Here is a 12,647-nt window from a genome sequence, read left to right as displayed (position 1 = left end):
TCCTGGGTCCGGGAAGATGTGCTTGCTCATGGCTGGAGGAGCAGCGTCTACAAACTGGAATGCTGTCTAGTTGAAGGAGGGGCGGGGGACAGAAGAGAATGCCGTCTCAGGGAAAACGCACCCCTATCACTCCAGCCAACAACTGAGATGACTTTCAAAGGTTTAAACAAGAGAGAAGAAATAGTATGCATCCAGGTGTGGGGCCTATGATAGATTTGTAACCCAGTGCTTGGCAGGCCAAGGCCAAAGATTTCGAGTTGGATAGCAGTCTGGACTGCATAGTTCCAAGCCAGCCTGGGCTACATGAGACCTTATCTCAGAACAACAACAGCATGTCTCACATATGTGATTTCATGTCAACAAAACTAATCTGCGTTCGTAGTGTCCTGATGGTGTCAGGCGGGAAGGTGCACACCTGGAATCCCAGCACTTGGGAAGCCAAGGCGATGACGTCACAGGCTAGCCTCAGCTCCATAGCCAGGCGGCTGTCATGGTGTGATTTTTATTTTTGTAGTTGTTATTAGATTTTGTTCGTTTTGTTTGAAACAGGGTCTCAATGTGTAGCCCTGACTGGCCCGGAACTCAGAGAGATCCTCCTGCCGGTGCCTCCTGGATTGAAGATGTGGATCACCACACTCAGCTGTGTTTCTGTTTTGTTTCTTAGAATCTAGGATGGCGGTTCCTTTTGGGAAGGAGTGTGGGAAGGGTCGGCCACCTTCTGTTTCTTCATTTGGGTGTTGGTTAGACCCTGGGCATAATCACTTTGTGAGAGCTAAATATCTGTACAGTGTGGTAGGGTTTGCTTTTTCATATAATATTAGATTTTAACTAAAATGAATGAGGAAATCTTCCCGAGCTATCATGTCCAGCAAGGCAGGCAGTCTGTGGATCCTGCACCTCTTGGGGTTAAGGTATCTATATAGCGAGGCAGAGTTTGCTTTTTCATATATATTAGATTTTAAGTAAAATGAATGAGGAAATCTTCCCGAGCTATCATGTCCGGCAAGGCAGGCAGACTGTGGATCCTGCACCTCTTGGGGTTTAGGTTCCTGCATACAGAAAGGCTCTAGATTATTACAAATGGAAATCAGTGCTGTGGAAGTTGCTTTTTTAAATGGTATAGTAAAAATGTATTATTTTGAGCCTCCACAGGAAGTGGTTCTGTTATAACATTCTGTGTGGAAAACGTTCCTGGGATTTCACAATTGATATTTAGGACTTCCTCCTCCTATTTTGAGCACATATGAATACCAAATGATGTGTCCCATGGCATTTTAGACTCTCTTCCCTTTCCTTCTCCGTGACCACACAGGTTTGTTTTGTGCTTGCTTGAATGATAATTCCTTACATATGCTGGAACGCTCGGAACCAGAGCTTCTGAGTCCAGGTTTATGTTTTGTTTCTGATCTGGCATCTATGTCTACGTGAAGATGGGTCCCAAGACTAAACATGGAATTCCTTTATGTTTTGTAGGAATTTTACAGAGCCTTAAAGTAATTTCGTGCAATATTATTTTTAATGATTTATTATTTTTACTTTATTTTATGTGAATTGGTGTTTTGTCTGCAGGTATGTCTGTGTGAGAATATCAGATCCCCTGGAGGTGGAGTTACAGGCAGTTGTGAGCCGCCATGAGGGGGCTGGGAATTGAACCCAGTTCCTCTGGAAGAACAGCCAGTGCTCTTAACCACTGAGCCATCTTTTCAGCCCCCACCCCCACCTTTAACAATACCTTTTTGTTGTTGTTTTGTTTTGAGATAGAGTCTCACAATGTACCCTCGACTGGCCTGGAACTCTCTTTGTAGACCAGGCTGGCTTCTAGTTCATAGAGATCCTCCTGCCTCAGTCTCCCGAGTGCTGGGATGGCACGCACCACCCTTCCTTTGTGCAAAATGCTTTTTTTAAAAAAATTATTTATTTTTATTTCATGTGCATTTGTGTTTTTGCCCGTATGCATGTCTGTGTGAGGGTGTCCGATCTCCTGGAACTGGAGTTACAGACAGGTGTGAGCTTCCATATGGGTGCTGGGAGTTGAACCCAGGTCCACTGGAAGAGCAGCCAGTGCTCTGAACCACTGAGCCATCTCTAGCCCCTCAAGCAAAATCTTAAACGATTTTGTACATGAATCAGAGTTTCCTAGTGTGGAAATTTTCCCCGTGTCATGTGGAGTTTCAGATTTCTGAAAATTTTACTTCTCAGGATTAATACAAACTCTGTTTGTATTAAATCTTAAAGGAGAAAAATACTGTTCAATTGATGCTTAATTCCCAAACATCCAACAGCCCTTTTCCTTTCTTTACAGTTTTTTATTTATTATTCCAAAATGTAGTCCTTCTGCACGGTCTCTGCCTTATTTACTTCTTGCTTCCCGATAAGACTTAAAAGCCGGGACTGGGGAGGTAGGTCAGTCAGTCAAAGCTCGTGTTGCTAATTCAGGAAGGCCTAAATTCACCCCCAGGACCCGGATACAGAGATGAGAGTGTGCTTGTAAGCCCAGTGCTGGGGAGGCAGATGGGGGGGCCCTGGGGCTCCCTAGCTTGCCGTCCTAGATGTAAGCCCTTAGCTTCTGATGTGAAAGACGGTCTCAAAAATAAAGGGGGCAGCCTTTACCGCCAACGCTGGAGCTGACGTCTGCCTTCTGCATGTGCGCACACGCACATACATACGGCTTTGCATCCCCTCAATACATACACACTCACACACAAATAAAAAAAAATTAACAGGCAAGTGTGCTTGTTAGTTTTTTGGCAACTTGCCACAAGTTGGGGTCATTGAGAAGGGGGAACCTCAACTGAGAAAATGCCCCTCTTGGATTGTAAGTCTAAGGGGGCGCTTTCTTGATTAATCATTGATATGGGAAGGTCCAGCCCACTTGAGCAATGCCACCCCTAGGCAGGTGGTCCTGGGCCATAAGAAAAAAAGCTGAGCAAGCAGTGGACAGCAAGGCAGTAAGCAGCACCCCTCCATGGTCTCTGCCTCAGTTCCTGCTTCTGGGTTCCTGGCCTGGCTTCCCTCAGTGATGTACCATAGCCTCAGAGGATGGAAGGACGTGTAAACCAGATTAACCTTTCTCTCCCTAAGCTGCTTTTGTTCATGGTGTTTATCCCAGCCCTGGAGAGCAATCTGGGACAGAGGGGCTGGAGAGATGCTTAGGGTCAGTGGTTAGGAGCACTTGCTGCTCCTGCAGGGGCCCCCAGTTCCCAGCACCCTCATGGCACCTTAGTTCCGAGGGACCCAGCATCCCCCCCTGGCCTCCTCCAGCAGCAGGCATGCACACGGTGCTCTTACATGCAGGCAGGCAGAATATTCATACCATAAAATAAACAAGCAAGATAACCTTTTATTAAAGGAATAACCTACTGTTCTCATCTGTGTTCGGCCTCCTCAGTGCCGTCGGGACGTTCGCCCGTGCCCTGGATTGCAGCAGCTCGTGAGGCAGCCTAGCTTGCATATGAGCGCGGCTGCAGCCTCCCGAGACATCACCCTGGTAAGATGCCTTTTGCCATTCTGAGGTTTTTCTTTGGCTGCTCACTTAACTATAATAAAACCATTAGGACAGGGCTGGAGACTCGGACCTCTCCGACGGTTGGCCTCGGACGTCTAAGTTGACGCAGGCCAGCTGGTTGGTTAACTGGGTTCCAGAGTCACCTTGTTTGTGAGCTGAGACCAGGAAGAAGTGCTAAGGAAGAGGTGGGGGCGGGAAGGAAGTCATGCGGGAGGCGAACTCACCATTCTGGGGTGCTGTTTCTTCTCGCCCTGTGCTTTTCTCTGTTCATTTACTTGGTGGTAGACCACTTACAGTATTCTCTTTTTATACATAAGGAATCCTGTTGCTATCACTGTTGAGACTATTGCTGTGATAACTATGTGTCAATTTTTTGGGGTGAATTTTTAATAACTTTTAGTGCACAAACAATGGACTTTATTATGACATTTTCATACATATTGTACTTTGCTCATATTCATACCTTTCACACACACACACACACAAAATCATCTCAAAAATTTTTTTTTGAGACAGGGATTCATGGCCTTGAACTCTCTATGTAGATGAGGATGGCCTTGAAACTCTGATCTTCCTGCTTCTGCCTGTGCTGGGATTACTGGTTTGTTGTGGGGTTTATTGTTGTTTTAATTATTTAATTTTTTGTGTGTGTGTGAGTGTGTGGTGCTCGTGAGTGTCCGCGCATGTCATGGGGGTTGGGTGGAGGACGGAGGAGAACTTTGACTAAGTGGGACTAAGCCCGGCACTCAGCATTACTCTCCCTGTTTGACGTGGGGGTGCTGTGTAGCTTAGGCTGGCACTGAACCCCCAGTCTTCCAGTTTTGGCCCCACACTACTGAGATACTATCATGTGCCATCATGCCAGGTTTGAGTGTTGTTTGGAGAAATCTTTGGGGCTTTTTTGTTTTTTTTTTTTTCTTGCTTTTTAAAATTTTTTTCCATCAATGCCTTAGTCTTTCTTCCAAAATATGTTTGTGTTTTGGTTGTTTACAACTTGAAGAATCTTTTATCATAGAAGTATGAGTACAGATTTACCTTCCAAATTAGCTTTATTTATTTATTTATTTACTTACTTACTTACTTACTTACCTATTTATTTATTTGGTTTTTCAAGACAGGGTTTCTCTGTGTAGCTTTGCGCCTTTCCTGGAACTCGCTTTGTAGACCAGGCTGGCCTTTGTAGACCAGGCTGCCTCTGCCTCCCGAGTGCTGGGATTTAAAGGCGTGTGCCACCACCACCTGGTGTTAGTTTTTTTTTTTTTTTAAGAAGATTTTTTAAAAAATCTTCTGTGTATATGGGTGTTTTGCCTTCATGTATTTCTGTGTGCCATGTTTGTGCAGTGCCCATCGAGGCCAGAAGAGGACATCAGGTCCTCTAGAACTGGAGTTACAGAAAGGTGTGAGCCTTACGTGAGTGCTGGGTATCAAACCCAGAGCCTCTTGAGATCTTGCTTTGTTGCTCAGGTTTAACAGGGCCTTGAACTCTGAGCTCAGGAGAACCTCTTGCCTCAGGCTCTGTGCCTGGCTCGTATTATTTATGTTCTATTACACTTATAAACACTTCTCTTTTGCTGTTTCTCATAAGTTTGTATTTTAACTCCACCGCATCTTTTGTGAACTCATGTACAATTATTCTCTGCTACAGCTGGTATTGATTGGAGCCGATTCACAGGGACCTGCTCCTTTAGAATGTGCCCATATGTTGCAAAATCATTCTGCATATCAGGATGGAAATTTATAACCTCAAATGCAGTCTCAGTGTAATCTGCACTGTGTGTGTGTGTGTGTGTGTGTGTGTGTGTGTGTGTGTGTGTGTGTGTATACACATGAAGGTCAGAGGACCGCTTTCTGGCATTCCCCCATCTCTGTGGGTTCTAGGGATTCAGGTCACCAGGCTTAGCAGCAAGCACCTTTACCCTTCAGCCATCCCAGTGTTTCTCTCTCTCTCTCTCTTTAACTGTTGAATGCCATTTATTGAAGGAGGGAGGAGGTCTTAAATACAGGCTTACAGCACAATGGGAGAACCCCAGAGGGCAGAAGTTTGCTACTGATGTTTTACAATCTTGAATCTAAGCTGTTAAAGCCCATTATGCAAGATACACAGACAAGGAACGTCCCTTAAGCATTCAGGAGGGTGGAACTCGGCAGGGAATTGTATAGGGAGGATATCAAGGTCAAGGTCAGCAAGCAAGGTTACAGTTACTCAAAACGGGGGCCAGGGCCCTACAGGTCCCCCTTTTACTAAAAAATGAGCTTCTGACTTAGTTTGCGTGGGACGTCAGCAAACTTATCCTTCATGGAGACGCCTGCCCAGGCCACACAGGCACTCTGTCTTAGGTTGGTGAACGCCCCCCAGGAATTACCCGTCTCTGAATACTCATCATACCGGCTCAATCGTGTGTGAGCTGCAGAGTTAACTGCTGTCAAAGATCTCAAAGTGGCACTGGGCTTGCAATCTGTGTGTTCGGCACAGAAAAGACCAACAGAGGTCCTCACCCACCCATAGCCAGTAGGCTAAAGGCAACTGAGCCATTCCCTTCCTTAATGAGCCTTACTGCAAATTGGAGTCCTTGTAAGATGGTATCCCAAAGGCAAATGGAACTTGAGTTTATAAATTTATAATTTTCAAAGCCAGTCGAAATGTATATAACTATTGAATTAAATTTATCATGCCCAAAAGAATGAAAGATTAACTAACTGTGGTAGCTACTTTTGCTGCCAGGGTCTCCACTATGCTAGCTGTAGTAAGCAATTATGAAATGGTAATCCCAGAAACAGTAGCAGCGGTGGCCGCCACTTCTATAACAGCAACAACGACATCAGCGATGTCAAATTCTCTTCTGGAGCATGTGTGCATCCACTGGCATGGATACAACTCTAGGAACATGAACTGCCAAGGTCCATTTTTCTTGATCCCAGCACAACTTAAGCTGGTAGCTCTGCAAAAGAACAACTAAGAACCAAAAAGAAAAAAATAGGCAGCTCACAAGGAACATAACTTATAATGGCTACATTCAGGCTCATAAATTTTAAGGTATCTTCAAAGGGGGGCTAAATGAATTTCAAGAGGCCAATAAATGTTGCACAGAGCCACTCCTGAAAAGTAGGTACTACACCAGCTTGAAGAGGATTGTGAAAATGAAAAGGCTTAGCTGGCATGCTATTGTTAACAAATGGGGGTCAGTGACCTTCAGTGTTATCCTTAATCTCCAAGGTGTTTGGGTGACATGTTCTCAAACATACTTGAAAAAGCAGTTATCATACATTACCTTCTGGAGAATCCAACCTCATGGCTACAGTTCCTAGGCTTACGTTAATGTTTGCCAAAGCTGGCCACATTGGGCTCTCAATCCCCATTGGCATCAGAGGGGGAGAGTTTTTCATGAAGGCCCAATAGGTCTCCTCCATGTTGGGTTTCAGCAGCAGCCACAGGGTGCTCAGGAATCCAAAGAGAAACCTCATTGTCCTGTGGAAAGACACAAACAGAACCCCAGGCCCACACCAACACCATATCGGGTCTCCTCCAAGTGCCAGTAGAAAGATCCATCCATCACTCTAGAGGGTGATTTGCAACAGGAGTCCTCCAGTGCTTATCTGCAGCAGATACTCCAGCAGAATCCACTGATAAAAAATTTAAAATATACAAAACAAGGGAAAGAATAGAATGTGGAGAGGAGAGATGAGTCCCTAGTTCCCCTTTTTACTTTAGCAAAATATGGTTTTTTTTAGTAGTTCATTTTTTAAAAATTTTTAATTTTTATTTAATTTTTATTAATTAATTAATTAATTTTTCTATTATCAGCTTGATACAGTATAAATTCTTATCTTAAGTGAAATGTTTCATTGAGACTTGCTCAGTAATTGAGTAAAACCAAAACTTATTATAAGCCACAGTCATCCTAGGATCCCCCATGCTATAGAGCCTCTCTGGTTCTGTGGGTTGCAGTCTGATGGAGCCATCCCAGTGTTTCTTTATAGTTTATTTTGTTGATCTGTTTGTCGCTGCAAAGCTCCACGTAACAAGCACTGACTGAGGAGCCAAAGCTCCTGGTGTTGTCTGTAACAGAGCCGAGTCTCTCTGAAGTGTGCAACTTTGTCGTCCACCCTCCTCCTGGGTTTCCCTGATCGGAGGAGCCATGCCTTCCCGTCTGCCTTCCTGGTGATGATGGTGGCTGTGATGGGGTTGAACTGAGCTTCATACGTTCTGGGCATGTCTTCTATCGCTGAGCGACAGCCAGCCAACAAAAGCTTTCCCTTACCATTTTAAGAACTGGGGAGGCCCCCCCCCCCACGCCCCAACACCAATATTGCACTCTCTTGCTTTGTATGGGTGGAGTGTGATCTGTAACCAGACATTTGTTGTTTAGTACTGTTCTTGGGAAATCGAGCTTAGAAAACTAGGCATGTTCTCCTATCACACTCTGGCGGGTTCTGTCTGCCCTGACCGAGGATCCAGAGTGGGATAGCCAGTCCCCGACCAGCACCGAGCTGGGTGGCACTTGGTGATTGGAGCTGGTCTGCCTGGTGGTGGTCTGCAGGGTGACCACCTTTGTCCTGTGTGTGAGCTGGGGAAGCCACGGTGACTCTGTCCCATTGCTGGGGAGCACACGGTGCCTCGAGGGGATTTTTATTTGTTCAGGAAGAGGGCAGAGCTCAGCGTGTGGCTTGTCGACGAAGGCTCTTCACTGTATACACTGTGTGTTATATAATATCCCAGAAGTATGTGTGTGTGTTTTCTCTTTTTGAGCTGAAGTCTTGCTACGTTGTCCAGGGTAACTTGAAACTCTTGGGCTCAAGACAGCCATCCTGCCTCAGCCTTCAGAGCCATCAAGATGTCAGGTGATGCCACCATGTCTGGCTGTGGACTATTTATAAAAGACGCCCTTTAAAAGGACTGATTGTAAACATCTGTGTATTTACAAAAGACCTACTTTCACTTATTATTGTTGTGTGTATGATGTGTGGGTGTGTCTGTGTTGTGACACTTGTGTGATATAAGTCAGATGACTTCTTATCCTACCTCCACCCTCATGTGCTAGAATTAGCATGTGTGTGCACTCTATAACAGGTTTTTAAGAAGGTGCCCTCCAACTCTCCAGTGTTTCCATTTACTTTCATTAGTCATTTAGAAATCGCCTTTACATCACAAACATTATTTTCAAAATTTCAGTAATTAATAACTCAAGATAAATACATGTATTTATTTAGAGACAGTCTCACAGTGTGGCCCTGGCTGGCCTGCACTCGGTCTGTAGACCAGACTGGCCTCAAATTCCCAGAGATCCACTTGCTTCTGCCTTCGACGTGCTGAGATCAAAGGCGTGCACCACACACACACACACACACACACACAACACACACACACACACACACACACACACACACACATATATACCAGCTCATTACTCTAACAGTTTTTCTTTTTTTAAACAGAAGTGGACTTGGAGGCTTAGGCAGTTGTGGGCTGGCATTGTGACTCATATCCATTCTTGTCTCTACCAAGGCCTCGCCTGCTCCACCAGCCGCCCTTTCTACCCACCTTCTGCCTCCTCCTCATTAGAACGCTTAGGCTGCTGTCCTTCTTGGTTAGATATTCTTGAAGATGTAGGGTGTGTGTGAGAGAAAGAGAGACAGACAGACAGAATGACACACACACACACAGATAGAGATGGGTGGAGAGACAGACAGACAGAAAACCAGTGCCTTGGCTTCCCGTTCAAACTACTGTGGCTTCAGGTTCACTTGGACTCTCTCGGTCCTGGGAATTTATGTACAAACTGAGTGGGCCTGGTTAAAACTGGGACTTAAACTATGGGTTTAAGAGTTTGGGGATGGCGTGCCAGAAGGGACGTGTGAAGGGGTCAGAGTGGCCTTCTGCTGTCGCTTTTCCTTGGGAATGTTACAAGGAGAACTCCAGCAGGCTTGAGAATTCCTAGACCATTTGTTCATCCAGGGCACCTATACTTCTTGTCAATCACCGGTAATATTTTGGGGGCAGGCAGTTGTACATGCCTGGTTCTGACTTCCTCATTCACAAATTTCAAGTGTTGCCAATCCAAGATACGCAGGATTTACATTGTTAAAAGATACGGAAGTCCCTGAGCATGGAGGTGCACCCCTGCAATCCTAGCTCTCGGGAGGTAGAGGCAGGCAGATCGAGAGTTCAAAGTCAGTTACGAGACACTGTCTCAAAAGGCAAACCAAACAAAATGCAGAGCCCAGGGGTGGTGATACATGTCTTCATTCCAGCTCTCATAGGACAGACAGGTAGATGAATCTCTGAGTTGAGGCCAGCCTGGTGTACAGAGTGAGTTCTAGGACAACCAGGACTACCCAGAGAAACCCTGTCTCGAAAAACCAAAACTAAGCCAAAGCAAAATACGTTGAACTCATGGAGGTTTCATACATGTCACTTACTTCATAAAATAGGAAGTGTTTTATCCAGTATGCCGAGGGAAGAGCATCGGTTAGAAATGCGAACATCAGCTGGCACCCTCTCCCCTGAGCCCCTCACTTGAGGGATGGTCAGTATTATAGGCAAACCATGCCTCACTGTCATGGGGGAACATTATGGAGGTCTCACACAAAAGAAGGTGGCTGTGGAGTCACTTGGCTATGTGACCATGGCGCCAGTGTTGTGTGTGACATATATACAGTCTGTCCTGGACTGAAACATCGCTGGACTGTTGTGACTGGGATTGGTAGCATGCCAGCCTACTCCTCCCTCAGTGTGTGGTGGTGGCCACAAGGCCACCCACGTCTTGGCCTGCAGAGAGGCGCCAGCATTGTTAGTGACCTGGTGTCTCACTCCTGGAGAAGCAGGGCTCTGGCTTTACTCGCCTGCCTGGACTCTGAAAACTAAGTCATTTGGGCGACAGAGTCAAAGAAAAAGGAATCTTTGTGCTTGTAACATTGAAAACCTGGGATTCTCCAGGAGGTGAGCCCAGGGCACAGCCCGGTCAATAAACTGCACAAGGACTCGTCTCTTTGGATTAGTGACAGACAGGGCTAGAGATAAGACTTCCTGGTGACAGGTCTGGACTGAGGAAGGGTGGCTGTGTCGGTTCAGTAAGAGATGGACTCAGATACCGCTGCAGCTCTAATGCCTGTAACGCGGCAGATCTAACAGTGCGCCTCCCCCACACCCCCACTCCCCGCCACCCCTCCACCCCCCACACCCGCTCCCACCCAATGAGTCTGTGGTACCATTTCATTGTATTTATGACAAAACGCAAATCCCCGTTATACCTTCCTCTCCCCAGACTCTGAGTGTCCTGTGGACTCCTGTCAAGCAGTTTCCTGGCTTGGATTTCTTTGTTGTTGTTGTTTGTTTTTGACAGGATCTCACTGTGCAGTTCCGGCTGGCCTGGAACTCACAGACTTCCAAGTGCTGGGATCAAAGTGGGTGCCACCACCCCTGGCTTGTCCTAGGCCTTTGCTTGTGATTCTTCTCTCTCTCTCTTCCTCTCCCTCCATCGAACACTCACTTCTCACACACCAGCTTTGAAAACTGTCCATCAGTGAGTGACTGTCTGCTTCCCTTCTTTGATGACTCTGGCACCAAGCACAGTGCCTGTTAGATGCATGAGTTCACTTAAAACCTGGGCCTGAATCTAGTAGTTTCCACTTTTGGATAAGACAGGTCTGTTCCTTTGTTTCACCAAAGTAGTAGGGTTTTTTTTTTGTTTGTTTGTTTGTTTGTTTGTTTAGTTTTTCAAGACAGAGTTTCTCTGTGTAGCCCTGGTTGTCCTGGAACTTGCTCTGTAGACCAGGCTGGCCTCAAATCCACCTGCCTCAGTGAGTGCTGGGATTAAAGATGTGTGCCATCACTGCCTGGCAATATATATATGATATATATTGTATATATTATATATATTGGTTTTTCGAGACAGGGTTTCTCTGTGTAGCTTTGCGCTTTTCCTGGATCTCGCTCTGTAGACCAGGCTGGCCTCGAACTCACAGAGATCCGCCTGCCTCTGCCTCCCAAGTGCTGGGAGGAGTGCGCCACCACAGCCTGGCTATATTTTATATTTTTAACATATATGTTATATATATATATATATTTTACTTTGGTGTGTGTGTGTGTGTGTGTGTGTGTGTGTGTGTGTGTGTGTGTGAGCACACATGCAGACACCAGACGAGAACATCAAATATCCTGCTCTGTTATTGTTCACCTTATTCCCTTGAGACAGAGTCTCCTGAATTTGGGCTGCCAGCCAGCAAGTCCAGGGATCTTCCTGTCCATTCATTCACACACATTCATCACAGGTGTGTGCGAGGCCACCCTTGAATTTTTAATAATCCAGATGCTTGCACAGCAAGTGTTGGCCCCACCCACTGAGCCGTCTCCCTGACTCTGTGTTTCTGCGAGTGCGTGCACATTTGTGCACAAGCCTGTCAGATGGCAACTTGGGAGTTAACTCAGGTTGTCAGGCCTGGCGGCAAGCGCCTTTACACACTGAACCCTGTTGCTGCCCCCAAATCCTGCTTTCTCTCTCTCCCTCTCCCTCTCCCTCTCCCTCCCTCCCTCTCCCTCTCCCTCTCCTCTCCCTCTCCTCTCCTCTCTCCTCTCCCTCTCCCTCTCTCCTCTCTCCCTCCTCCTCCCTCCTCTCCTCCTCCCTCCTCCCTCCCTTCCTCCTCCCTCCTCTCTCTCTCTCTCTCTCTCTCCTCTCTCTCTCTCTCCTCTCTCTCTCTCTCTCTCTCTCTCTTCTCGTTTGTTTAGAAAGGTTGTAAGAATCCTAGCCTATCCTTTAACTTCCTGTGTCTTGACTTCTGAACCTCCTGGCTATACAGCCTGAGTGCTGGGATGAGGGTGTGTATCACTGTAACCGGTGTTATTTGGTGCTGGTGATTGGGCCCCCGGCTTTGCGCATATTAGATACAGTATTCCACCAACTGAGCCTAGCCAGCCAGTACTTTACTTTTCTTCTTGAGTTAAACACTAGCATAGGAAACCTCAGAAGATCACTGTATTTGAATGTGAGGAGAATATAGTTGAGAATTTTAAGTACTCTCGACTTTTTGAAAAGAGGTTTGGGCTTACAGATGTGAGTTGATAACAGCTTATGCTTATAATATCTTGCTAAAATGATGTCTTTACAAAGAGTCTAGTATAAAGGCTTCCTGTGTTCCTGTCAGGTCG

The 12,647-nt window shown here is 46.1% G+C and overlaps 1 protein-coding gene across 1 annotated transcript in view; it reads left to right on the top strand.

Annotated features, from left to right (window-relative positions):
- The window catches only part of Mta3 (metastasis associated 1 family member 3), a 130,225-nt gene that overhangs the window by 64,276 nt on the left and 53,302 nt on the right, over positions 1-12,647 (top strand). The window contains 2 exon segments of the mRNA XM_037197982.1: positions 3,389-3,426; positions 3,429-3,487. Of these exon segments, the coding sequence (XP_037053877.1) occupies positions 3,389-3,426; positions 3,429-3,487 (97 nt within the window).

This window comes from Peromyscus leucopus, chromosome 22 (genome assembly GCF_004664715.2).
Source record: "Peromyscus leucopus breed LL Stock chromosome 22, UCI_PerLeu_2.1, whole genome shotgun sequence".
NCBI classification, from domain to species: Eukaryota; Metazoa; Chordata; class Mammalia; order Rodentia; family Cricetidae; genus Peromyscus; species Peromyscus leucopus.
This window is presented reverse-complemented; position numbering and strand designations above follow the sequence as displayed.